Raw genomic sequence first — 27,900 nt, 5'->3', positions numbered from 1 at the left:
AAAGGATAAGTTTTATTTTAGGTATGATTATCTATCCTTGGTAAGATCCGGGAAGATTATTCATATCTTTGATAAAGCTCCTTTTTAGAAAGATCTATTTGAAGAGAGAGGAATATTCTATTGTTGACAAGAGTTCAAGATCATGAAGATTATATGAAGCTATTAAAAGACACAAGTTAAACTTGGTATGAAGCTATTAGAAGACAGAAGATTTAGTTTGGTGTGAAGCTATTTGAAGACACAAACTAAATAAGGTAAAGACATGCCAAGGAGATTATCAAGACCATATTTAGCATCACTATTTGAAGAAAGATCCAAGAGCTATCTATGGGTGGAACTATTTATGGAGACTAATCATGTGTGGAGATTGATTGAAGATTGCATAAGATATGATTAGAGATTTGGAGATCCAAGCATGGATGATTGAAGATCATGCATGAAGATATTGAAGACTAAACTTGGATGAAGATGAGATCAAGTTTAGTAACAATATTTCCACGAGTCAAACGAAGATCATTTGGGAAGACCAAACTTGGGCCAAGTTTGGAAAGAAGATCGGGAGATCTTCGGCGCCTATCTTGGGTGAGATGGTCGCATGTGCCTTGGTGGGCACGTCCCTCGGGAGAGGGAAATCTTCTGAAGTGACGTGAGGAAGGAAGCAGCTACAGGCAGAAGGAGCTCGGGTCGAGTCAACTGCTACGAGGCGGACTGAAGGAACCGAGAGGTTGAAGGTCGCAGATTCGGGTGCATCTGGCTAGAACTCAGTCATGTTCAATAAGGTGGGCCATGTTGTAATAGGGTGTTGCAACATCTAACTTTAGAAGGTGTCCAAGTTAGGAAACCGCGGAGAATTCTAAAAGAGGTAACTTTATTAGACGTCGGTGCGTCTATATAAGAGATCTTGCTTGAAGATTTAGGATGAGCCAATAGTGAGAGACTCTTCGGTGAGAGTTGAGAGTATGACCGTCGGGCAATCTTGAGAGGATATTCTTTGTATTGAGAGAGTGACACATCACACCCCCACCGGAACCATCAAAGAAACTTGTATATTTGGAGGTAAGATCTCATCAAGACCATATTTAGATACAGTTAAAGATTTGTTCAAATTTGGAAAGGATCTAAATATGGAGGCAAACCTAAATGGAGTCACTTCTATTGTTGGCAAGGAGCATCAATGTGAAAGATTCTCTTTTGAAGAGAAAGTATATCTAAAGTTATGATTTAATCTATCTTTGGTAAGATCCAAGATGATAAAATTTATCTTTAGTAAACTCTTTTCTTGTGAGAGATTTATTGACCATGTAGAGAATATTCTAAAAAATGAATAATCTATTGTTGGCAAGTATGAAGATAATCACTTGGAGACCAAGGATTGTATGAAGCTTAGTTTGGTGTGAAGCTAGTTGAAAACACAAACTAAGAAAGTCAAGGGCAAGCCAACATGATTTTCAAGACCATAATTAACAATGCAATTTGAAAGAAAGATCCAAAGCTAATTATGGCCGTGGAGCTGTTTGAATACAAGCTATTCAAGGGTGCAAGCTATCTATGATAAGATTTGATAGAAAATTGAAGACCCAAGCTTGGATGAATGAAGATCATGCTTGGAAGATATTGAAGAGCTAAACTTGGATGAGAAGAGATCGAGTTTAGTAACAATATATTGAAGACCAAATTTCGATGAATGAAGATCACTTTTGAAGATATTGTGAAGACCAAATTTGGATCAAGTTTGGAAATAAGATAAGGGAGATCTTTGGAGGTCATCTTTGGTGAGATAAATTCGCCTTGGTGGGTGCAATCCTCAGGAGAGGGATCTGCTAGTAGGATGTGGGGAAAGAGGCTAGTTGTTAGTAGCAGGAGTTCGGGAGGAGTGGGCTGTATCAATGCAGATTGGAGCAACCAGGAGGGTTGGAGGTGTCGCAAGTCATGTTGCAACGGGAAGTGGAACTCAGTCAAGATCAGTACATAGGCCGCGTTGCAAGCTCGGTTGCAACTAGAGTTGCAATGTTTAACTTTGGAAGGTGTTCAAGTTAAGAAGTCGTGGAGAGTCTAAAAGAGAAAGCTTTGTTGAGATGTAGGGGCGTCCATATAAAATAACCTTCTTTGAGATTTAGGATGAGCCATGAGTGAGAGACCCTAGTGAGTGGGTTAAAAAGAGTAGCCATCGAGCAATCTAGAGAGGACTATTCTTTGGTATTGTATGAGTGAGAGTGAGTGTTGTACTCTTCATTATTTACTTCTTTTAGTGGATTGTTCTTTCTGGACTCGACCCTCCAGACGTAGGCAAGGTTGTGCCGAACTGGGTAATTAATTCATGTGTATCCTTTGTCTTGCATGTTTGTTTGTGTGTGATTGCATTACATGATAGGTTGAGCGAAAAATTATCACACTTCTACTCCTCTGGAATTAACAATTTTTTTTAAAGCTGCAGGGTGACATTAAAAACACATGAAAAAATAAGATACCATTTAGATTATTTATCCACAAAAATATTGTTCGTAAAGATTGGAAAAAAAAAATCCACTAATGTATGGTCTAAAAATTAAGAAGCCAAACCACCAATCCCCCCGTCCATCAATATTTTGAAATTATGTTTGGGAAAATGACAACATTGAGAGGCCCCTGCACCAACACATAATTGATAATTCCCCACACCCTATCACTAAAACAACATACATCATCAACAACAACAACCTGTGCCATGTTTTCCCACCCTTGTTCACACCATAAAAGCCACATAAAAAAATCTCATGTTATTAGTGACCAAAATTAACTACAAAAGCATGGATATTGAGATGGTGAGATGTGAGTGTTGTGGCTTGAAAGAAGATTGCACACAAGACTACATTAGTGAAGTGAAGGCAAACTTTGATGGCAAGTGGTTGTGTGGATTATGTAGTGAAGCTGTGAGAGATGAGTTAGTTAAGGGCTTTGTGGGAGATGAGGCCATGAAGGCTCATATGGCATTTTGTAGCAAGTTTAAGGCAAACCCTGCAGTGAGAGTTGCTGATGGCATGCGGCAATTGCTTCGAAGGCGGTCGGGGGACTTATCGTCGCCATCTTCCTCTTTGGCTTCTTCTTCTTCTTCTTCTTCTTCCTTATCATCAAAGAAGTTTGGTAGGTCTGCAAGAACATGAGTACTGTTTAGTTTGATAGTTTTGTTTATGGTCATGAAGTTGTAGGTTTGGATCAATTAATATATCTTAAGTTTCTACTGATTTTTCTTCAATTAGTTGATCTCAATGAAGGTTTAGTTTTTATTTTTATTTTTCTTTTTTGATAATGATATGGTTTGAGAACAAAGAATTAATTGTGGTGATTATTATTAATTAATTATAATCTTTGTTAGACATGATTTGAGATGGTATCAATTGGAAATAATTTGTTGTTTTGTTTGGTGCAAGAGATTTATTAATTATTGAGAGAATAGTGAATATGTGGTACTAAAGAGCAATAATATTGTCGAAAGTTGTTTTGTTTAGAGTCAATGGATTCACAAGTGATTCATATATTGAACATTTCAAGAGCAAAGAGGAGTGGTTTAAAAGCAATTTTTTTTTTAATAATAAAATTTGAAACTCTTTATATGAATTTTTGCTCAATGCTGCAGTAAGCGGGGGAGGGATTTGAATACATGATCTTATACATGGAGATGATCAAATGAATGCTTTATTGATGGGCTAACTTAGTTTTTGCAAATCTTATTGTAAAGCTGGTGGGAGGCTTATGCGTATTTGATAATATTTTAAATTTTATATTATAAATTTTTTAAAATTAAAATGAAACTTTTATATTATTTTTTTTAAATTCATAAAAATCATCTGAAAAATGGCATACATTGTTCAATTAGAATATATTCAGTCAATCAAACTATATTACAATATTTTAATGATTCAAAACAAACAAGAAACGTTCATGATACGGTTTAGAGTGCTTTTTAAGAAATTCATTCTACAAGAAAAGTTATATTTTATATGCGAAGAATGGACGCTAATTTAGCCATGTTTCACGAGATTAACTTGGGCCCACTAATTGGGAGTGGTCAAGGACTGAAAAAAAATTCTTTCTTACAATCAACTTGGTTTTGGATTAGGTTAGGATTCAAAGATTACTCTAGAAATGGGCTTATGATTTGGGTATCAAAATTAATAATTATAAAATTGTAATTTATAAATAATAACTCCTTTGTCAAGGACAAAGTTAATAGCCTTTTAACTGTGCTGGTCACCTTTATCAAATAAATAAGCCTGCAAAAGCAAGATTAAGTTGAACAAATTATTGAATTCAGAATTATTTTTAAATTTTTAATAATTTTAAGTATTAATGTAAAACTATTTTTTAGTAGTTATTTTATATTCATGAACAATTTGATTTATTAAAACTACAAATAGCTTAGTAAATTGAAAACATTAAAGATTATATTGTTACCGGTTATTTTATTGGAAATTCATGAACTGTTTATAACTTCTTCAACTCACTTTTTCCACTACATCTAATTTTCACATGTAATGTAGAATTATATATATATATATATATCAACCTAAGCTCAACATTCTTTGAAGTCGATTGTGTTAATGTTATGTTTGCTTTGCGGAATAAAAATGGAATGAAAATAAAGAGAAAAAACAACCCAGCCGTATGAGACTATAAAAATAGAATTAAAAATAAAAATTATGCTTGGTTAAAAAAATTTATTAGGATTTAGGAATGAAAAGAAGTACAAGAAATAGATGTGGCAAAGTTGTCTTTATGCTTTAAATACAAATAAATAATATTTAATTTAATTATTATAATTAAATTCATAAGTTAATTATTTTATTTAATTAAATATCTGTTTGGGAAAGAAAAATCTTGTTTCACTTTAATTGTTATTATTAAACATGTGTATTAAATCATTCACGTTAGTTATTATTTATTTCAATTATTCTAATTAAATATTTAAATTACTCAATTTATACTAATTGTTATTAGTATTATTTGAATTAATGATTTTTATTTAATTAAATCTTTACCAGAGATAAATGTGTCCTTTCACTATCAACGATGTTCGTTACTCTTTATTAGTTTATTTCTCTCAAGTTTGAGGTAATGCAAACATTTAATTGTAGATAATCCAATCAATTTTGTATCATTTCCATTCTAATAATTGTGCACCCAAACGTAGTGGGATTAGAAGTGTCCATAGACCAGGCTGAGTTGGATTTTGGGCTGAGCTAAACTTAATAATAATAGTAACCATGCTGGGCCAAACCAGGCCTTAAATGGTTATTCGGGCCTATACTTTTGTCCAAAATCCATTCGTATTTTTAAACACATGATCAAGACCCTCATAAATCAACTCATATTTAAATTTTTAAATTAGAATTAAATTTATTGAAAAAAAAAGTTTACACGTTAAAATAAAAATAATTTAATAACAAATTAACTATTTTCTAAATATGACATCAAAATTACTTAATCATTAAATTAATTAAAAAATATAAATATGGTCAAAAGTCTCAATTTGAAAAACTTAACTCCGGTTTTTTTGTTCGGGCGTATATAATTTTCAACCAAAATTATTCACTCCTGTTGCTAGCTTTAAAAGTTTAATAAATGAAAATTAACATATTTGTAATTGAAGGTTATTTTTGCCGATCTTATTAGTAAAATTAACATATTTGTAATAAAAATTAATGGTTGCCTGATATTTCCACTTTCTTTACCCCAAAAATTTTAATTGTCTAAAAACAAAATCCTAATATTCAAACCCATCAAAATCGAACCGTTACAAACCCAATTGACCGTTGAGGATTTGAATTCAAATCCCCAACGGTTCAAAATTCTCCACTAAAAATCTCGCACAATAACAGCAAGTAGAGAAGAGAAAGAAAACTCCCCAGAAGAATGAAGACCATGGCGACCATGGCCTCCACTCCCTCCTCCACCACCACCTCCTCTTCCTCCCTAACTAGAACACCGCCTCCTACTTCATTCTCATCAGCAGCTCAGCGCCGGGAAGAGGCCTCGACGGAGCCAAACAGCTGTTACTTCCCCGGCTGCCGGAAAGACACCAACTGCAACTGTGACATCTGCCTAGCTAGCATCAATGCCACACTTGATCTCATTCCTCATTCTTCTCATAGCTCTCTCACCAAGCTCTCTTCCTCCTCTTCAGTTCGTCGCCGCCCTCTCTTTGGCCCTGAAAAGACTCCTCCGGTGAAGCCTAAGCCTATCTCCACCCCTCAGTCTCCACCCATTCAATCCACTGCTAAATCTAGGCCAATTAAGGAAAGAGTTGTTGCTGAGAAGGCAACAGCAATAAGAACCAAGGTTGTTGTTGTTGTTGTTCTTATGGTGTTCAGTTTGTTTCTTATTGTCGATCAGGGTGTTCCAAAGATGGTTTTTTGGAGAGGTTTTGAGCCTAAACTGAAGGGTGACACATTGAGTAAGGGTCTTGTAGGTGAATTGAGAGAGAGAATTGGGTTAGTGCAGGAGAGGATTGAGGAAATGATCAATGAGAAGGTGGTTGATTGCAGCTCAATGAAACTTGGTTGGCAGTTTCATCAGGTGATCTTTTAACCAACAAGCCCAAGGTTAAAATTTTTTACTTCTTTAAACACTAGTAACTGGGTTGTTAATTAATTGCAGGAAGGCCAAAATTTCTTTCATTGGAAGTGTGTGATCTATAAATCATGGGTGGAAGAAGTGAGCATTTGGGGAAGTCCTTTGCGAAGCTCCGGCCTGCTCCCTGCTTCCTTTTCTCCTCGTTTGCTCTCTGTTATCTCGGGCAAAATCACAGAGGTAGCATACATATATGTACATATATTGATGTATTATTTCTAATTAATTGTGTGTTTGAGTATATACTATTTCTGTTGGTAGTGGTCTGATGGGAAGGTGATGAGCAGCATGAGGACAAGTAATAGTAGTAGTTTATGGACATTGAAGCCATGGAACAAGAGTGTGATGCAATTGGAGGCAAACACATGGGTTGTAGAGTACAAGAGAAGTGCATGGTTGGAAGGTCAGGGATTACTTGAATTTGCATGGGAGATGGTGAGAGTGAAGAATTTGAAGATGTTGGCACAGCAAAAATCTCTGTTCTTCTCTGTTCACAAGCAGGTCTCAAAGGAGAGCATGGTTCCTACATAGGATTATTGAATTGTTTGATTTCATCTTCTTCATTGAATCTCATTTCTTGTGAGATATACTCAAGTTCAATTTGTTTTTCTTTGATTCAGCTCTTACTAGTCCTAAAAAACTATGAAATTTTATTTTGCTGTGGTTATAGTTGCTTTGTTTAATGGAGAGGATATAATAGCTCGTATGAGGATATGATAGCTGTAATTAACTAAAGACATTGATTAGAAGCATGGATTTGGACATTTACATGAATTTGACATTTCTTTCTTAAAAATCAGTAGATTATTCAGGATAAAATTTTGATAAGCAGATGTGATTTGTAATGATTTTAATTAAGTTATATTAATGCATTTGTCAATAAACATCAAATTTTCAGCTGACCAACACAAGTGAAAGAGGAACCGAAAAATTATAACAGTCGTGCAGTGTCTCGAATAATTTGATGTGCATGTGAATAATAATAATAATAATAATAATACACAATTGTGATAGCTAAGATCACCCACCTGCTAGTCCTTCTTGGCGTTCTGATATCAAAATGGTATGATCCTTTGGTTCTGCTTCAGAATGTTGGATCATTTAAAGAGGACCATGTTCTTGCTATCAAAACCCAAATAATCCAACATATGATGAGTTTGCATGAAGGACACAATACAACAATGTGTAATGTCCACAAGCTTGGCCTTTGACCAAGTTTGACCGGAGCTTGTTGACTTTTCTCGAGAGAGTGAACCCGTGACTCTCTGTCGCCCAACTCCTGACCCCCTGTCAGATCGCATGTGAACCCCGGTCTTGTCGAGGTTGGTGGGAGAATGCTTGGAGAGGTCTATATTTCTTCCTGAGAGGTTCTGCTTTGGAGACCATTTTCTTCCTCAAGGATTCTTCTCCATCCTCCCGACCACTTAACCCTTTTTCGTTGGGATTCTCGGTACTGGCGGCAGCTAGGAGGAGAGAGTTCTTGGTTTTGGGTTCTTCACCGAGTTTCCAGGTTTTTATTTTTTGATTGTTGATCTTTTAAAGCTTCTAGTCTGTGTAGGCAGCTTGTTGTGTTGAGTGTGGTTGTAAGCTGCTTGTGTGTAATTCTTCAGATTCCTGCATGAGTGTATGTTGCCATTAGAAGCCTGTGAAGCCATCTTTGAACTCTTGTGTCCAAATAGTAGGACACCTTGGTGGTGGTATTTTACTAATCTCCCTTCTTTTAGCCTAGGCATGCCGTTATGCTAGTTTTGTTTAGTTGGAAAGGAAGCCCAGCATGTTAGGTATTTTATTTAGAAGCATGACCTTCCTTCTTAAATATTTCATATTAGTTGTATTATGTGGCTGTGTGTCTTTTAGTGTGCTTGGTTGTTCAGTTGCTTTGCTAAACTTTGAGATCTTTTAATTGATAAGTTAGCTCGGGCTATAGATGTAAGATAAGCCCGGCCCAAAATTATTTCTGAGTGAAGTTTTATTTGTTGGGTTAGATTGTCGTAGCGAGCCTTAGTCGTGGGACTTGGTGAACCCGACAATTGTAGCTCGGAACAAGGTAGGCTCTCGCACCCGCAAATTCTGTATTTCTGACAATTATTATGTATTTAAGTTATTTCATTATTATTTTTTATTTAATTATTTATTTACCTACTTGTCGTTTATTTATTTATTTATTTAATGGTTTTATTTATTCAGTATTTTCTCTGTTTGTATTTTGTATTTCTGCGGGTTTTAGTACATCTCCATTCCTGACTCGCCCAGCTAGGAGGAGTAAGTCCTAGCCATGTGCACATGGTTTCTGTAGTAGCGCTACCCCCCCTGACTGCGGTCGAAGATCCGGCTTCGGCTGTTGATACTCTGTTCTGTTTTGTCCCGACTTCACACTCGATGATCCAGCCTCGTGCTGTCAATTTCTGTTATTAGCCAGGGAGATGTACATGGCTGTTTCTGCGTGTTTTCCATATTTTTGGGATTATTTCTGTATTCAGTGTATTTTCAGCATTCTGTATGAATTATGATCTATTATTCTACAATACATGCTTTATCTGTGTTTCTGGGATCCTACTGGACCCTTGTGGCTCATGCACTCTGTGAATTCTGTTCCCGCAGGAGGAGATCAAGTCTAGGATCAGGGGGTGTCTGGGAGTCATATTGTCTGCTTTTGTCAGTATCTCTGTATTACCCTTTCGTGAGTGTAAGGCTTGTATTCTGACTGTATTTGTGTTTTGCAAACTGTTGGGTTGTATTTGTATTCTGTAGGGCTGTTAAAGCCCGTACTTGTAGTATTTCAGTTTCCAGTATCATATTCGTACTTCTGTATTACTGTTTATATCTGCTTGTTAGGGTTGACTCTGATCAGGTCAAATATGAGGTATTGCACTCAGTGGGGCTCAATCCCATTGGATGCGGCCGATCTGTCAGCGGGCCCGGCTGTGGGGCTAGGGCATGACACAATGTCAGTATTAAATCTCCCTCATTTGATGAGTCATTTCCATTTGCTTCTTTATGAGTCATTAGAACAATGTCAGTATTTGATCTTCCCATTACTATTATATATGTAAGTATGACAGATAAATCAAGATTGACCACCCTCACCACACATAAGGTTAAAGTGTTTAGAAGGTCACCCATGATTATTATTATGCATGACATTAGAGGAGGTCCAGAGTTCATCTGGTACGAGAGATTCCATGAGCTAATAAAATTCTAGCAACTACTGTTCACAGTATTGTATCACTAACACTATTCACCTATGCAGTCATATATATAATAATAATTATATATATATATATAGGCTCACACTTGGCCACACACCAAAAGTTGGTTTTATTAGAAGTGAGGCTTTAGGCAAAATCATAATAAACATTATTTTAATTTTTTTTATTAAATGATAAATTATATAATAAAAAATATTATCATAAATCAATTAAATAAATTAAATAATATAAATTTTAGAGTTTAAAAAATAATTAAAAATGTTTAAAATTATAATTATGATAGTAAATAAAAAATTTAATATATATATATATATATATATATATATATATTTAAAAAGAATTGTGAGGCTCTAAAAATTTGCGGGGTTCTATTGTTTAAAAATAAATAAATTTTTCAAGATAATTTGCTAATAAATAAATTTTTTTAATATAAATTTAAAAAAATATGAATTATGAAACCAGAAAAATTGTGGGGTCTTATTGTTAACCAAATTCATTGCACATTGATATTTATAATAAGTGTAATAGTTAAAAAAAAGTTAAAGTTTTCAAACTAATTATATGAGTATGATTATAGGATAATAGCAAATAAAAATTTAAAATATAATTAAAAAAATAAATGGTGAAACCCTAGAAAATTGCGGTACCCTAATAAGGCCAAATTTGTTAACATTTTATAATTTATAAAAAAAAAAGTTAAAATCTTCAAAATGATAATTATATGGATGGGATAATATTAAATGAAAATGTTAAATATAATTTTTCTTTAAATATACGAATTATGGGCCTTAAGAAATCGTGGGGCCCTAGGCTGGTCTTGGTCGCTTATGCCTAGGGTCAACCCTGCCTCACACCCCGCTATTAACTTTATGCTGTCTTCTGTGCAGCTATACTATAGCCCCCGCGTTATTCTAGTGATGTTGTGCTGCTGTATATGCGAGTGTATGGCCTCTTTAGAGCAACACAACTTTTATAAATAAAAAATTCTTCATATGGAAGGAAAACCCACAGGACTCATTAGAGTCATTTGAAATGTTTCCACTATGTCAACAATGGGTTTACAAAGGATTTCTCTTTAGCTAAGTAGATGTATACAAATTTAATGACAATAGTATTCACTAGAAGAAGCTCTCAACAACACATATACATCATCATTACTCAAAGATGGATAACAATGACTTTAACAAGAGTTTAAAGGAAATCAAACCTATGGATTAGGAGATTTACTAACAAAAATGCTCTACCTGAAGTGTTGGTGAAATACAACACTGTTTTATCGTCCAATCTTTTTTGTAAAGCTCAAGCCATAACCTTTTTCTCTTGAGCTCTTTGAGTTCTGTCTTCCTTTCCTAGAGTTTTACACATACATTAGTTTCTCGTGTGAAAGCTCAAATTTGTTCTTACCCTTCCATTAATTCAAATAACTAGCTTTATTATTATTATTTTTTTTCATTTAAGTGGGATGGACCACTTTATTCACATGTTGGGCCCCAAATATGGCAGCACTCTACAGTTATCTTTAACCTCAAAAACAGATAAAGAACCACTAAAATTCCATTCTTTATTACAAATTTTCACACCCATTAACCATTTCAGTTCTTAAATTTAGAAGCTGAACCACAAACGTTATAAAAAAAATTTTAAAAAAAAATTCAGAATGCTGCCTTTCTTCTAAGAACAAGATTTGAGCACAAACCCCAAGGATTCAAGCCATTGCCATGAATGAAGAGGTGGGAAGGGATGGCCGCCCGCTTCCTCCTCTCTACTGTTGGAGGTCCAAATAGTGCCCAACAAGATTTTCAATTCTTTGAAGGGATGGTGATGTGGAGGCATTTGATCAACATGTACCATTAGGATGATGTGGATAAATCAAAGAGGATGATGCATGGTGTGTCATAAGAGAGTTGACTGGATTTTTTGACAGTCATCTCAATTCTTTGGTTTCTAAATCTTTTTGGTGACCGTCCAGTCCAGTGAAACAAAATAAAGGTAATGACCATTTTAACACAAATTATGGTATTCATGTTAATGTTGAAGATCTTGGTGATTGTATAACTGAATGGTTGCCATTGTGTAAGCTCAACAAAGAAACCATATTTTCTAGTTTTGAAATAAATTTATTTTTTTTTAGTGTTGTTATATAGATAATTTACAGGAGGAATTGGGCATCATAATTCTTAGAATTCTTGATCCACAAACTTAATTGATAGTTAATATGCACAAACCAACGGTGTTATATTCAATTTAGTCGTCTAAATATACCATTAAAAAATTGCTACATACATAGTGCTTATATTTTATCCTAAGCACAATACAAAAATGTAAATAAAGTATTGCTGCCTTTATGTCCCCAATGTTTGTTATTTCATCTCTTATAAACACAAGTTTCATCTCTCTAAGTTTATTATGTGCCTTAATAAACACAAATTTATATAAAGTTGTTATATCAAAGTCATCAAGTGGAAATAAACATCCCCCCAATATATTTTATTTTATTTTATTGTCGAATATAAATCTTACTTTTTATTTTATTTTATTTTTTTGCCAAATATAAATCTTATTTTTTACTTTTTATCTTTTTCCCGAATATAAATCTTACTTTTTCCATCTTCTGTTGTTTTTTTTCCCATCTTTACAATGCATTGATTTTACTCAGTATTTTCTTTATCTATAGTCTCCTCTCATTCACTGTACACTGCATATTGATTGGGATATATTTTTTTTTCTGGAAAATGAAACAAAAAGCCAAAAGAATTTCAATTATTTCATTTTCATTATATGATTATTAATTATTTTTCTTCATGAGACTTGAAGTCTGAATTTCTTTTGCGGCTTATTTTATTTTACTTTCACCTTTTCTTTCCAACTCCTCCAAATATTTTGATGAATCATAACATTAATGTTCTACTTTCTATGCTTTGATAAGTAAAATCGTAATATTTAACAAAAAATAATAATAATTATACTTCTTTAGGACTAGAAGGATAATTATATTTAATTAATATAAATATTACTCATATATAAAGTAAATTCTAATGCAACAAAAACATAACCATATATTATAAAATAAATAAATTAAACATATACTTAGACATTTATTTTATAATTAATAAAATTTACAGAAATATTTTATAATTAATAAAACCTAATTAGATCACCGAGAATGAAAGTAACAGTGATTGTTCATATCTTCTAAATATATCAAATTAAACATATATTTTCCAAATCCAAGCCTACAACTCCTTCTAACCAAACGTAAAATTCAATAATCTAGCACTCCAAATACTAAACACATTCTCTTGAATCTTCAAATACAAAAAATACAAAAATTTTCAAATGCACTGCAACTAAAAAATCTACTGTATCTAACTATAAGCTAATATCATCTCATCACTAATCCCTCTATTGTAGCTTTGGTTGCACTTTCACCAGCTATATGAACTCCGATCAGTGTTCACAAGCATGGTCTTCCCTTCCATTAAGTATTTCACAACCATTTCTCCGCACAATATTTTCAAACCCATAAAGATCTTTAAATACATGGAAAAATCCGTGATTCACCTTTAACCTTCACACATACCTCAAGATTTAAAATTCAGACTATTTGGGGATTTCACAAAATATCAGGTTTTTTTTATGTTAATTTAGACAAAGATAAACCCAACAAAACACATTATGGATTCATATTATATTTGGTTTTTGGATGATAAACATGATCTCTTTTATGCCCTCTATCAAAGAAAACCAGATTGGTGTCTTAAACACTCACCAGCAGCGGTCACTTTGATGTCATGTGTGACAAAAATTTTACATTTGGTTAGCATCACGATGATGATGGTAATAGTGATGAGCTCTTTTATGGCCACGTAGTCTTCTTCTAGATCGCTTGCTGACATTGTTTGAATGAGAGATTTCCTTGCTACTTTCCAAATCACCAAAGATGCAATCGAGAGGATCTGCGATCATATCACTGCCTTGGTTGCTCTGTATTCCAAAGGAAAGAATTTTTAATAAATGTTCTATAAAATGAAGTTAAACGTGTCCGGCAGGATCAGAGAATGAAATACTTACAATGATTTGCTTGGGCTGCTCCTTTGAGTTAGAGTTTTTTAATTTCGACTTTGTTGTATTGGAGCTTTTGAACATCATTTCCCTCTATGTACATGTTCCGGAATCGCCATAATGTGAAAGCACGATCAGGATTCAGGTCATTGAATACCTCCTCTGGGTACATATGTTTACTCAAAAGTTTCACACGTGATGGATTATACATATGCCTCTTCATGATTCTGCCAAAAATGGCATGCATTCAGTATCCAATAAATAATTCTTTCAGCAAATATACTGAATTGAACATTCAAACATAAATGTAACAAAGAAATTCAACCCCTTCTTGTGATAATACTTTACAGATATTCAATAGAAAATAAATCATAGTTTAAATTGGACCGGGGTAATCAAGTTACAGAGAGAAATGCTAGAAAATCACAAACATAACCAATAATTTCCATAATATCAGGGAGGTGCTGGCATTACATATTTGCTGGTGCACAGATAGAGAAATCTAAGTGTGCCGCATGGTGCATTGGAGAGCTCTACGCAAGGCCACAGTTGCAGATGGTGTTGCAGAATGCAGGAACATATATACATGTATTTAAATGTATAAATTGAGAAGGACAACCTACATGCCTGCCAAAACCAACTTCATGCGATCCCAATCACACCCTAGAATTTTATCCACGCAAACATCCAATGAATACCAATGATCTCCGGGTCTATTGGTACACGGGTTGCCAATAGAGCTCTCACCGAGTGGTGAGAGTTCGATTCTCGGCTGAGGGCACATTTCTGGGAGTTGTGAATAGTGGTTATGTACGGGTGGTTCCAGCGCTCACGTGAGCGCGGCCCCGTCCCCACTTGTTCCACCGAGGCTTGTGCACGTCCCTGGGTCTCTAGTGGATTCGCCCCACTCCTCTTTCCCAAAAAAAAAAAACATCCAATGAATGATTAAACCTCCCTGCACATTCCTACCAACATACCAGAACCTGCACCATTTACAGAATCACATATTAGAGAATCACACACACAGAGAATGTAATTTTTTGGATAATCCATGAGCCCAATTATTTGAAGCCGTACACAGAAAAACACAAATTTAACTATTTTGACAATTAATGTACTCAATTAATTGAAACTCCACACAGTGAGAAATGCAACACAACTGTAAACAGAAATGTAAATTTTTTTATAATCCATGCAATAAATTAATCGAAGCTCCAGATAAGCACACACTAATGTAATTATTTGAATGATTAATAGGCCCAATTAATTGAAGCTCCACAAACAAAAATCCAATTTCATGAGCTCAATTGATTGAAGGCAAATAGAAAATGTAAACTGCTTGGGCACTTCATGAACCACAATTAACATAAGCTCCACACACACACACACAAATCCAATTGCATGAGAAATAACTTGAAGCTTGACACGTACAAAAATTAAATTACTTGGATAATTCACAAGCCCAATTAATTTAAGATACAAGATAGAACTACAAGATCAATATTTCAACACTACTAATCAATCTCTTTTCATTTTAGAAAAGGTGGCGAATTTAAGTATTTGAATAGAAAAGCATAGAGAAAATGAGTCAATTTTAATGAAAACAAACATAAAATTAGAAGAATGGTTCATGAACTCACCAGCGGAAAGGCTAAACCTATGCCAAGGAACCAAGCTCCTAGATGCTGCATTGCATACATACTCAAAAAAGATAAAATCAAATTTTAGAGATATCATAGATGGTCATAACATTAAGTATTATAAGAAGGAAAGATCTTTTAATTTTTTTCATCGAAAATTATAAATAAAGCATACCAATCCAAACAATGCTGAAGAAGCAAAAGCGCCAACAATGAAATCCTTGATAGCTCTATCCTTGCATTCCTTGAAGAACACAGCCTCCTCCCTCGTCATCCCTTCCTGCAACACCCACAACAAACCCTAGAGAGAACGAGAGAGAGAAGGAGGGTTTTGGAATTTATCGGGTCGGATCCTTAAAGAACCATGATTCGGATCCGATCTAAAAGGGGAACGGGTTTGATTTCGGATCATCCGTTACACCGCAATTGATCCATTATGTTTTTCTATTTATTTGATTGCTTACCTTGCATTTCTAAGGAAGTTAAATCAGAAAAAATATAAAAAAACTTAACTATAATTTATTATCATATCATAAATTAATTTAAAAATAAAAAAATATGGATTTTTATTTTACTCATAGATCCACCTATAAATCTACCATAACTCTATTTTTACACTCTATATCTAATAAAATTATTGCACCCACCATTCATCTTTGAACAACAAAAAAAAAAATCAATAATGGTTTGATTTTCTAGCTTCCCATCCTTTGGATAGATAAATTGATAGTGTATCAACTAAAAAAAATAAATAAAAGTAAAATTTATTATTAAATAAAAAAATTACAATAAATCACACATATATAATAATTAAAAATCAATTCTTATAGACAAAATAATTACTTCTCAATATAAAAATGTTGTAAAAAAATTTTATTTAAAATAAAGATTATTTTCAACTATCAATGATTTTTTTTTTTTTGAATAAAGTGGATAAACCATAAATTTAATAGAAAAAAGAGAGAAACAAAGAGAACAAAGTACAGAAGTAAGATAAACCAAACTGGCAAACAACAATAATAAAAGCTGATATCCTCACCATGGATGAGGATAACAGTAAACAGAACTAGAATAAAAAACAACAATAATGTAGATGAGGGAAAAGATAGCGAGCTGAGCTGACGAAGTCCACCATCTGGAGACAAAAGCCAGTCCAGCAACAAAAGAGAAGCATATTACTCCCGGTCTGTGATATGCGCCATTTCTCCTGTAGAGTCAGTGGATCTGGAGCTCAGGAAGTTAAGAGAACGCTTGATCTTCTGAGCAGCATCAGATGGATCCTGCTGAAAAGGCACCGAGTCTGCAGTAATCCAAGAAAGAAGCATGTTAGCTGTCTTATTGAGTATAGAAGTAATGGATGAATATTTTTTGTTAAAAATACGATTGTTGCGTTCCAGCCAGATGTTCCAGAAAATGGCTCTAGTGCATAGGTCCGAGAGTATCCTTGAGGTAGAATTTAAGGAGGGGATCCAAGTGGTCCAGATGTTGTAGACAGAGAATGGGAGAGTAGCAACATCTAACAGACCTTGAGAAAAGACCAAATTCTCTCCGAAAACGAACAATCAATAAAAAGATGATCTCGCTTTTACGAGTTATTATGACATAGAATACATGTGTCGATGAGCATTAGGATTGCAACCTTTTTTGAAAAGATTATCGAGAGTAAGAATTTTGTTTTCCCAGGCAAGCCAACAAAATAGAGTTATTTTACTAGGAGTATTTGTCTTCCAGAATTTGGAATAAAGTTGACTGCGAATTCCTCCATCAATTAAGAAATTATAGAAAGATTTGACAGAGAAGGTTCCATTTTTATCAAGAGACCAGGTATAAGAGTCCTCTTGATCAATTGCACAGTCCGGAATAGAATTCATTAATATGGTAAAGTCAACAACAGAGGCTGTCCTGAATGGATTACAACCGGAATTAATTATGCCAATAAATTGTCTTAAAGTAATCCAAGGGTAAGAGCAGTCCAAGAAAAGTGATGTCCAACGGTCTTTTGGGGATTGACCCTCAAGCCATTTATCATACCAGAATAGAGTTTTGTCGCCATTTCCAATTGATTTGGATATGCAGAATCGAAAGGAAGGTAGAATGGTATTAATTCTAGCCCAGAAGAAAGATTTATTTCTTGGTGGGTGATGATATAGAATATCAGGAGCATCTCTTATCACATAGTTGGCAAAGACAATTTTTGTCCAACAGGAGACCGGCTTGGTGGTGAGCTTCCACCACCACTTTCCTAAAAAAGCATTATTGAAAATCTGGAGATCAAGGATACCCCAACCGCCCACTATCAATGATTTGAACATAAATTTGCATGACATACTAATTTATTTACCTGAATCATCTTGCCTTGAGGAACTTGGTGAGGTGAGATCGGATTGTTGTGTCCTCCCATTCCAAACTCTCCCACAAGTCTTTGTCAACTGTCACATGTTCGAATTTATTATTGACAATGGATGACTTGAAAGGAATTTTCTTCAGCTTTGGACAACTTTTCAACGTAAGCATAGACAAAACAGGGAAATCCAATGAACATGTGCTTAAGCTCAATAAGTTCAGCATGTGTGAGATGCTCAAAGATTGTAGTCTAGGAAAGGTGGGAAGGCCTGATGAAGCTTGCTGCATCTGATCTGCAAGGTCAATCAACCCCTCCATTCCTGAACAATTTCTTACACTTAATATCCTAAGGCATGGGAGATGCAAAACCCACGAAAGACTCCTCAGGTCACAATAACTAATGTAAACATCTGTCAACTTCGGGAAACATCCACTAGGAAATGCTTCTGTTGACCGAGTGATTTGCTCGAGCTTTGGGCAAAATTTCAACCAAAGTCTAGACAAAACAGGGAAATCCAATAGACATGTGCATAAGCTCACTAAGTTCGGCATTTGCTTGATTTTCAAAAATTGTAGGTTGGGAAGGCATGATGAAGCTTGTTGCATCTCTGCAGGGTCAATCAATTCTTCCATTGCTAAACATTTGTCTACTTCCAATACACAAAGGCATGGGAGATGCAAAACCCACGAAAGACTCCTCAGAGAATCACAATTACTAATGGAAACATATGTCAACTTCAGGAAACATCCACTACGAAATGCTTCTGTTGGCCGAGTGATTTCTTTTGGGCAACTGATTTGCTTGAGCTTTGGAAGACCACTCAACTTGATTTGCTTTAGACTGACCCCACTGCCATTTATCAACAAGTCCTCAAAGCCACAATCACTGATGTGTAACTCCATCAAACCCTCACCATCACGTTTGTAACTCAAGTCACAAAGCTGGAGGGTAGGCATATCATGTATGTTTTCCAAATTTATTCGCCAAGTCGGCAAATCTTTAAGAAGTCGAAGAATCTCGACTGATTCCACATCCATACTGATCGCTTTAATCCTCTTCCTATCCATCAATATCCTCAAGTCACCTGCTTCTAAACAAGTATTTCCATAAAGATCAAGCACTTGCAACTCGGGCAACCTTGATAATGCAGACAATCCATCAGCTTTAATTGGAACACATTTACCTTCACTAGTTAAAAAAGATGGAATTCTGAAGAAGAAGTATTTTAATTGCTTCAGCTCTTCTAGTTCAGGTGGAAGTGACCGAATGCTTGTGAGGCTGATGTTGAGGTATTGAAGATTAACAAGAAATCGAATTTCTTTTGAAAGACCCGTGATAGGTGCCCCTAATAAGTTCAAATGTGTGAGAGATGGCATATGAGGGTAAAAGTTTATAACCATCATTTCCCTTGTTTCACATCTACAATATCCAGTCATAAATAAACTCTTGAGATTAGGATATCTAGGAAAAGTCGCTGCAACAGAAACTTGGCCCTTTTCGTCAATATTTTGATCACTTAAAAATTTCGGGAGACTATCGCCATAGAAAGGACCATTGTACGATATTAGTTCTGTCTCCTCACAGTTGCCTGCTTCCCAATTTAAAAATTGGCTTAAGTCATTAACACTTGCACCAACAATACATTTGTTCTTTTTCTTCCCACACTCGAACACAATCCACAGTGCCATATTGTGAATCACATCATGCAATTTGACATAACGTTCATCAATATCGAAAAACTCCAACAAACATGCTTCATTTAATTTTGCAATGAGAGAATATCCCTCGTCAAAGGCTTCCCCCATGTTTCCAAAATCACTGATCAATCCACACCCAATCCAATGCTCTATGAGATCAGAGACTTTAATGAGTATACCTTCACGCCATTGAGCACAACACAAGAAACATTGTCGGAGAGTATCAATGGCCAAATTATCATAACTGACCTTTAAGTTGTGAAACAATGATTCTTCGATACCAGTAACAGTCCTGACATCCATCTTAATTAACGACCTCAGCATGTGACGCCACTCTTCAGGTGTCTTCATATTCGACGTGGCTCGACCAATGACTTTAAGGGCAAGTGGTAAACCTGAGCACTTCTTCATAACTTTCCTTGCCAGTTGTTCAATAATAACATTGGAATTAATGATCTCTTCACTTGCGAACTGCTTGAAAAGATGCCATGCTTCTTCTCCTTCCAAACATTCAACTTTGATCTTCTTGTGAGCATTCATATGAGCACACACATCATCATCTCTGGTTGTGAAGATCACCTTCCGCTTGTACCTTTGACCTCTATTTTCGGAATTTTGGCTTTGACGGAGTGGAAGTGGAATACCAAGGTCTTTAGGAAGGTCCACTCTCTTCCATATATCATCTAATAGCAGCAAAAAATTCTTCTTTTTCAAAAACTCAAATATGTCACTTTTCCCAGAGTCAGAAGGCAATCCTAACCTTTTAGATATCTCATTTTGAAGCTTCTCAAATTGAGGTTCTTTTGAAACCACTAGAGAGATGACATACTTGAACCCCAGATTAGTATCACCACCAAGTAATGAGTTATTGATTTCATTCAAGAGAGTTGTCTTTCCGACCCCTCCCATGCCCCAAATCCCTACCATGGATACATCGTCATCTACTAAGTAACCACGAACTTTCTCAAGATTTAGCTTGATAGTGTTGCCCACAAGAGTCACTGAAGTAGCAATCTCCAAAACTGCTCTTGGAGGTTGTGTCTCTGTTATTTCTTTGAAAGCATCATGTTCTGTCTTCAAGTTATTGATCTCTTTATATAACTTGATTAAACTTTGGCTAATCTTGTAGTTAGCCCACAAATTAAGAGAGCAACTTCCAAGAAGGCAACCTCTGTTGTTATAAGCAACTTTCAACTGATTCATTGTATCTTGTCTCTCATGGAGTTGTACCTGGTTGTTGGTGTGATTGATAAAAAAAAATTAATAACTCTAAAATAAAAAAAAAATAAGAAATGTAGATCAATAACTTATCATTGATGAAAAAAAATCAGTAACTCTAAAATAAAATAATAATAATAATAATAATAATAATAATAATAATAATAATAATAATAATAATAATAATAATAATAAATGATGTAGATCAATAAATGTAAGAGGTCATTAAAAATGGTTGAATATTTTCATGTTATTTCCATGTTGTTTAATGTAAATAAATAATAGTTGCATATTTTCTTATGCACTGATATTAAATCTCACACACACACACGGATATATATATATATATATATATATATATATATATATATATATATATATATATATATACATATGCCCTTTCTTAACTCCTATATTGTTGTATGTTTGCACAAATACACCATAAAAAAATGTCTTTTATGTACACCAGGGATCATATAAGCAAATAGGCACTTTTATAAGGCATTTATACCTATGTAATTTTTTTTAATAGGTGGATTAACCACTTAGATTAAACTCTTTTGTACATTAGCATATTTATAAATTTGTTATGTTTTTTTAATAGGTGGATTAACCACTTAGATTAAACTCTTTTGTACATTAGCATATTTATAAATTTGCTATGGGTATTACAAAAATATGCATTTTATGGGGTTGTATGATAAAAGTATAAGCTTTTATATGGTGTATATGCAAATACAAACTTTTATATAGGTTTATACTAAATTTAAATTTATGTACGGGTTATATGTGAAATTTTCTTTTAAAAATATAACTATGATTCTTATAGGGTGTATATGCAAATATGAGCTTTTCTTGGGGTGTAATTGTAAATATAAATTTTCATATGGCTATCAGTGTAAATATAAACTTTATGGGGGTATATATGTAAATATTCATAAAAATACAAAAATGAACTTAACGGTGTATTTATAAATATTAATTTTGATATGGGTATAATATAAATATAAATTTTCATAGAGTTGTACATGTACTTCTGCTTTGAAGAAAAATCTAGCATGACTATCTTCTATAATTAATGTCCTTCCTATGTCAAGTGCCACCTAATGTCCAAATAATCAATATTTTAAGTAAATTATCAGGACAAATGGTAGTGTTTGCCTAAGGACTAAATTAAAAAGCTGGGATGATGAATCAATTGGAGGGCAATTTTGAATATAATTTGGGTTCAAGGAATAAAATAACATTTTGCGTATCATTCAAGAACTAATTTGATATTAATTTAAGGGAAGCTTACTCAAGTCTATGCAAAAAAACTCAGTTTTTATGATCATAGTAATTAAGCATAATGGTGCAAGCTATTATTTTATTCAACAACGCATTAAGAAGAATGGAATACGACTTAAGTAAAAAAACATCTTAACCAAGTAGCTAATATTTTCATGATTTTCAGTAGGACCTAGAAATATAAATTTTTTTTTTCCTACAAAATGCAAACATGGCTAAAAGTGATTTTCTAGGAAATAAAGTTTGCAAAGAATTGTTGTCTAATAAATTTCATGCACATGAACCTATTGTTTGGGGGCATAAGTTGCATTGTTTCTAGAAATAAGTTGCATAAATTTGAATGAGATGAAATAAATTTTTTTGTGATCAACGAAAGGTGTTTCTATATATTACGATTACTTATGTAGATCTCAACTTATTAGAGAGAAATATAGAAGCAAGAATACTTATGGGATCTCAACTTATAAGATAGAAAATATAGAAGTTCAATCAAGTTTCTTAAGTTATACAGTTCCCAACATATTTAATTTGAAAGCCTTTGTATGTTCTTAAAAAAATATGACTAATTAATAATCAAATTAATATAATTGCTTTTTGAATTAAAAAGTTCAATTGATATACGTCATTTAATAGAATCATGAGAATTCCTAAAAATACCTTTAACATACTTGGTTACCCTATGAATTGAAGAGCCTGCTTATTTTGAATTTTTAAAACTAATTCTTTTTAATGAAATGTTTTCTATTTTGCCCTACCATGAAATTATGCTTTTCTTTAACCAATAAAACTTATAATGTTATTAAAAGGGTGTTGAATTAAAATTAAAAAATTATAAATATTACATAATTCTATTAATTCAAATTTGATATTATAATAATCAATATTTTAAAAATCTAAAATATATATCCATCTATAAATTTGGTTTAGGTTTAAAAACCCTACGATTAACTCAACTAGTTAAGCACTAAATTAACAAATAATGCAATTAAGAAACAACTTTAAACATATTCACAATCTAATTTAATTATTAAATGCAGAAATTATTCAACAAAAAATCTACTGAATAATCAAAATTTTCATAACAATTAATCACAACAAATATCTAACGTTTTTTCATAATAATTTTCATAACAAATAATGGAACAAATATTTAACAAATATCCAATAATCATTCAACAAATATCAAATATTTTTACACAACAAATAATCACACAAAAAATTAAAACAAATTAAATTAGATATAAAAACAAATAGGGATAAGGATAAATACCTATAAAAGAAAAATAAAACATAAACTTGGAATGATTGAGTAAAGGGAGAAAAACTCACAAATTGACATAAAGCTGCAATGATAGAGATTTTTGAGAGAGAGCAATTGCATTTTTAAGATTTTTATTTTATTTTATTATTTATTTATTACTGTTATTATATTAATATCCTAAAAATTGATAATTATGTATTGATAAGTTCAATAAAAAAAATATATCTATATATAAAAATTAAAAACAAAAAATATTTGAGCATTGATGTTTGACTAGCCATGTTATTTATGATTATCACTCAACATCAAATCTGTTTAATATAATAATTTAATTTTTGTATTTAATTTATTTGAAATATTATGGGGTAGAATTTTAAAAATAAAATATAATATAATTAAAAGTAGTATTTTCCATTTGAAATAGTATGGGTAGAATTTAAACAAGGAAAAATTTAAAATTAATCCTAAATATTACAAAAATATTTGTTAATTTGTAAAAAATAAATTTGTAAAGATATTAAATTTTCTAAAATTTTTTAAAAATTATAAAAATTAGTTTTAAATACAATTTTTTATTTTTAAAATATTATTTAACTTTTCAAAAATCTCTTATCACATGAGCAACAAAATAAAATTAAAAAATAAATAAATAAAAGATAGTATTTTTTAAATATTTATAAATTTGGAAAAATAAAAAATAAAAGATCTACAAACTTTTTACTATGCTAAAATATTTACATTTTTAATTAAAAAAAAACATATAGCAGCTCGTGTGGCAAGTTATGCCACACTAGTAGTAGAAAAAGAAAGATCAACATTACTGCTACATGTGTGTGTTATATGAGTGATACAAACCAAAATTGACTTCATATCTTCATATGCATGATACACAAGCCTTAATATTTTTTTTAATAGACTATTACTCTCATCAAGCCAAGATTTAGGTTACAAACCCACTTAGAGATTTTGGCCGCAAATCCAAACGCATATTAGGCGCAGCATGTGTCTTTGAAGTTAGGATCTTTGAAATATCATCACTCGCTTTTACAAGTATCATTGGACTACTAACACTTTGGTGATTTCTTTGATTTTATCTTAAGTACATGCTTCTTATAACCTAAAAAAAGATTATGTTTTTTTTTTGCCTAATTCACTCTCCATAGATTTTGAGGTAGCATGATGGAAGCTGTATTGCTACTAATTCTACCATAACTCTGTTTGAGAAACATATATAAATTAAAGTTGGAAAGAGAAGAAGAGTTGATAGAAGACAAAGAAACTAGCTAGAGAGCCTAGAGATCAGGAAGAGAGGAAAAAAGCCATAAGGCGCTCTTTGATGTTTCAACATAAATTCTGAGGCCCTAAAAATGGTTGGGTTTATAAAACTTGCATGATTAGTCATGATCAGGGGGACAGAATCGCATCATAATCAGGCCTATTTTGAAGGATACACAAGGAAAAAGAAATCTTTCTAACTACTGCAATATTATGGTTGTATGGAAAGAAAAGACTAGATCAAACCTTGTCATGCCATCTTTGAACTTGAGGTGTGAGTTGCATCCCATGCCTATTTGCCACTAATTCTTGATCTACAAGGACATAATTATCCATGAGATCTTGCAATGCCCTCTCCACTTCATCCAATAAATCTTTTGTGCTTGTAATGGAGTTTAGTTTTTCTTGGACAGCAGACCACAAGTAAGTGTTCACAATGTCCATATTTCTCACAGTTAAACCTCACTGATTTGTGGAATGGTTGAAAACATGAAAATGAACTTCAACAATGAGGTAGGGCCTTATATATATATAATACACTCAATAGAAAAACGATTTTTTTTTTTAAAGAGATATTTTGATTTATTGTTAATGTTCAGTTCTATATATATATATATATTTTTGAATAATAGATATAGTGCACTTTTTACTGAATATAAACAAGATCTAAACAACACTGAAGCTCGGGATGTACAGATATGTATATACGATGAAAAAAATAAGATAGGAATCCCAGAATGTGAGCGATTAACATTACGAACAGCGATCATCTGTAGGGAGAGATTAGCCCATGACTTCCCCTTACATGCGATGAACAGTATATAAACATTACAGTTTTATACTTTTTAAAAATGATAAGTCTTGAGAAAGCATTGCTCAGTCATGGTGCCCACCACCGCCATCACCAATTTTAGCCATCAAATTTGACTTATTCAAGTCAGACTTTATATAGTATGCCATTCACAAATACAACACATTCTCCATAAACTGCCAATCAACAACGACTTTGACCTTTCATCATTTACTTCCCAACCCAGCCTTGTTTTCCAAGAAGAAAGAGACTCGTAATTTCTTACGCATTTCCAAGCAACATGGTTAACAACTTCATCACATCCATTCATTCCTTATAATTAGTTCTTTCATGGAATCATGGAATCACATTTCATATATAATTAATGAGATATAAAATACATGTACAATGGAAGAGAAGGGAAAGCCCTTCAAATGAACATCATCAACTACACAGATCACATATCAAAATCATTTTTCCTAAGAATTTCCATCTAGTGATCAATCTATCAATCTATTAACTTTTGCTATGAGAGAATCACAACCCCTGGAAATGGTCTTGTTTGAATTTATATTATTTTTTCCTTTTTAATTAAAATATTGTAATTATAATTTTTAATTTTATAATTAAAGTGAGTAATAATTAAATTGTGTTTAGTTCATAAATGATAGAGAAATATAGTAAAATTACTTTTATGTTATTTAATATAAATAAATGATCATATTGAAATTATATGAGGAAATCAAAAAGGCGGTGTTTAGCATGAGTGCTGATAAAGCGCCAGGGCCGGATGGGTTTTCAGTGTTTTTCTTCCATAAATTTTGGGACTTAGTGAAAGATGACATTTACAAGCTGTGTGATGACTTCAATTGGGGTAGGGCCAATCTAGAATGAATTAATTGGTCGAACATTGCACTGATTCCGAAAACTCAAACCCTAGAAGACCCCTCGCACTATCGCCCAATTAGCTTAATTAATTGTTCTCTCAAAATTCTCTCCAAGCTTTTGGCGAATAGGCTTAGCTGTGGGATAAGCGATTTGATTGACATGACTCAATCTGCCTTTATCAAAGGTAGATGCATTATCGACAACATTGCCGCTGCCCAGGAGCTCATTTACTACATGCAAAGACACCGTCTTCAGGGCCATATCTTTAAAGTGGATTTTTTCAAGGCTTTTGATACGATTGATTGGAACTTCCTTTTCGATCTCTTAAAGGCTTGGGGATTTAGCGAGCGATGGGTGGGCTGGATTAAATCCATTCTCTTTTCTTCTAAGGCCAAATTTCTTATTAATGGGAAGGAGAGTGGATATGTTAGATTCAAAAGAGGGCTTCGATAGGGGGACCCTCTTTCCCCTTTGCTTTTCATCCTGGTTGTGGATGTGTTGAGTACCTTATTCAATAATGCGTTAAATTCAGGGGTCCTAGTTGGGGTCCCTCTGGGGGATTCTGGTGCTAAGATGTGCCATTTGCAGTTTGCTGACGACCTCCTTATCATGACGGCGGGGGGTGGGGAGGACCTGTGAATTATCAAGATGATCCTTTTCTTTTTTGAAGGCCTATCGGGTCTAAGGGTTAATACGGAGAAATCATGCTTATTCTATTCCCAAAGAAATTTGGAGCCTCAGACTTACCTGGCTAGAACTTTGCATTGCGGTACTGGGGTCTTGCCTATGACCTACCAGGGGTTACCTATTTCTGGTAGCCGGCCCAGGAAGCAGGACTGGGATGTTCTTATTCATAAGATCAGGTCCAAACTAGCTGTTTGGAAATCTAGATTTCTATCCCTTGGGGGTCGCCTGACCCTGACTAACTCGGTTTTATCTGATATGCCAACCTACCGGATGTCAATTTACAAGATTCCCAGCTGGGTCATTAAAAGCATTGATATGATTAGGAGGGACTTCTTGTGGTCTGGCCATGATATCCATCATCCCAAGATTAGGTTGGTTAAATGGGCAAGACTATGTCGACCGAGAGAATAGGGGGGTTGGGGTATTCTTGACTTAGCTACCTTCAACATGGCCCTCCTGGGGAAGTGGTGGTGGAAGCTTGGGTCTGGCGGCAGATGGTGCGGTGATGTTGTTTTCCATGTAAACTATTTCGGAAGGAATCCCTGTTGGAATCTGTTTCACAAGCAACCTAAGCGGAGGTCCTTTCTTTGGAATGGATTTCTTCAATCCTTGTCGGTCTTTAGGATGAATTTGACCGCCATGGTGAAAGATGGGTCCACCACTTTGTTTTGGTTGGATAACTGGCTGGAGGGTAGCACACCGGTAGAGTTATGGCCTCATCGTTTCTTACTGGCCTTGGAGAAGGAAGTAACGGTGAGGGATTTGGTTGGTAGAGAGGATTGGCTTCCTCGGGGTGATTACCCCTCTTTGAGTAGATTAATTCCGGGCTTGGCCAACCATACGGGGCCTGGGGAGGATCTGAAGCGGTGGAGATTATCCTCAAATGGGGTGTTCTCGGTTAAGTCTTTTTATTTCTTCCTGATTGATGGGGGGATT

General features: G+C 33.8%; 3 protein-coding genes and 1 long non-coding RNA gene across 4 annotated transcripts; 2 read left to right on the top strand and 2 right to left on the bottom strand.

Moving 5' to 3' along the window:
- Nucleotides 1-2,671: 2,671 nt before the first annotated feature.
- LOC120253717 lies at nucleotides 2,672-3,232 on the top strand. Its single transcript, XM_039261982.1, has one exon. The coding sequence runs from the start codon at nucleotides 2,754-2,756 to the stop codon at nucleotides 3,138-3,140; it is 387 nt and encodes a 128-aa protein (XP_039117916.1). The 5' UTR covers nucleotides 2,672-2,753; the 3' UTR covers nucleotides 3,141-3,232.
- A 2,639-nt stretch (nucleotides 3,233-5,871) lies between these two features.
- LOC120253712 lies at nucleotides 5,872-9,413 on the top strand. Its single transcript, XM_039261977.1, has 4 exons — nucleotides 5,872-6,552; nucleotides 6,634-6,786; nucleotides 6,868-7,107; nucleotides 9,208-9,413. The coding sequence occupies exons 1-4, from the start codon at nucleotides 5,890-5,892 to the stop codon at nucleotides 9,355-9,357; spliced, it is 1,206 nt and encodes a 401-aa protein (XP_039117911.1). The 5' UTR covers nucleotides 5,872-5,889; the 3' UTR covers nucleotides 9,358-9,413.
- Nucleotides 9,414-14,779: 5,366 nt separating this feature from the next.
- On the bottom strand, nucleotides 14,780-15,805 carry LOC120253711. The gene is made up of 3 exons (XR_005534382.1): nucleotides 15,693-15,805; nucleotides 15,518-15,578; nucleotides 14,780-14,860 (listed from the first exon to the last, which is right to left on the bottom strand). It is a non-coding gene; the product is annotated as an uncharacterized LOC120253711 (long non-coding RNA).
- Nucleotides 15,806-16,556: 751 nt separating this feature from the next.
- On the bottom strand, nucleotides 16,557-25,068 carry LOC120253715 (putative disease resistance protein At4g10780). Its single transcript, XM_039261980.1, has 3 exons — nucleotides 24,846-25,068; nucleotides 17,859-20,788; nucleotides 16,557-16,817 (listed from the first exon to the last, which is right to left on the bottom strand). The coding sequence occupies exons 1-2, from the start codon at nucleotides 25,041-25,043 to the stop codon at nucleotides 17,864-17,866; spliced, it is 3,123 nt and encodes a 1,040-aa protein (XP_039117914.1). The 5' UTR covers nucleotides 25,044-25,068; the 3' UTR covers nucleotides 16,557-16,817; nucleotides 17,859-17,863.
- Between the last annotated feature and the right edge of the window lie 2,832 nt (nucleotides 25,069-27,900).

Source organism: Dioscorea cayenensis, unplaced genomic scaffold, assembly GCF_009730915.1.
Source record: "Dioscorea cayenensis subsp. rotundata cultivar TDr96_F1 unplaced genomic scaffold, TDr96_F1_v2_PseudoChromosome.rev07_lg8_w22 25.fasta BLBR01000173.1, whole genome shotgun sequence".
Classification (NCBI taxonomy): domain Eukaryota; kingdom Viridiplantae; phylum Streptophyta; class Magnoliopsida; order Dioscoreales; family Dioscoreaceae; genus Dioscorea; species Dioscorea cayenensis.
This window is presented reverse-complemented; position numbering and strand designations above follow the sequence as displayed.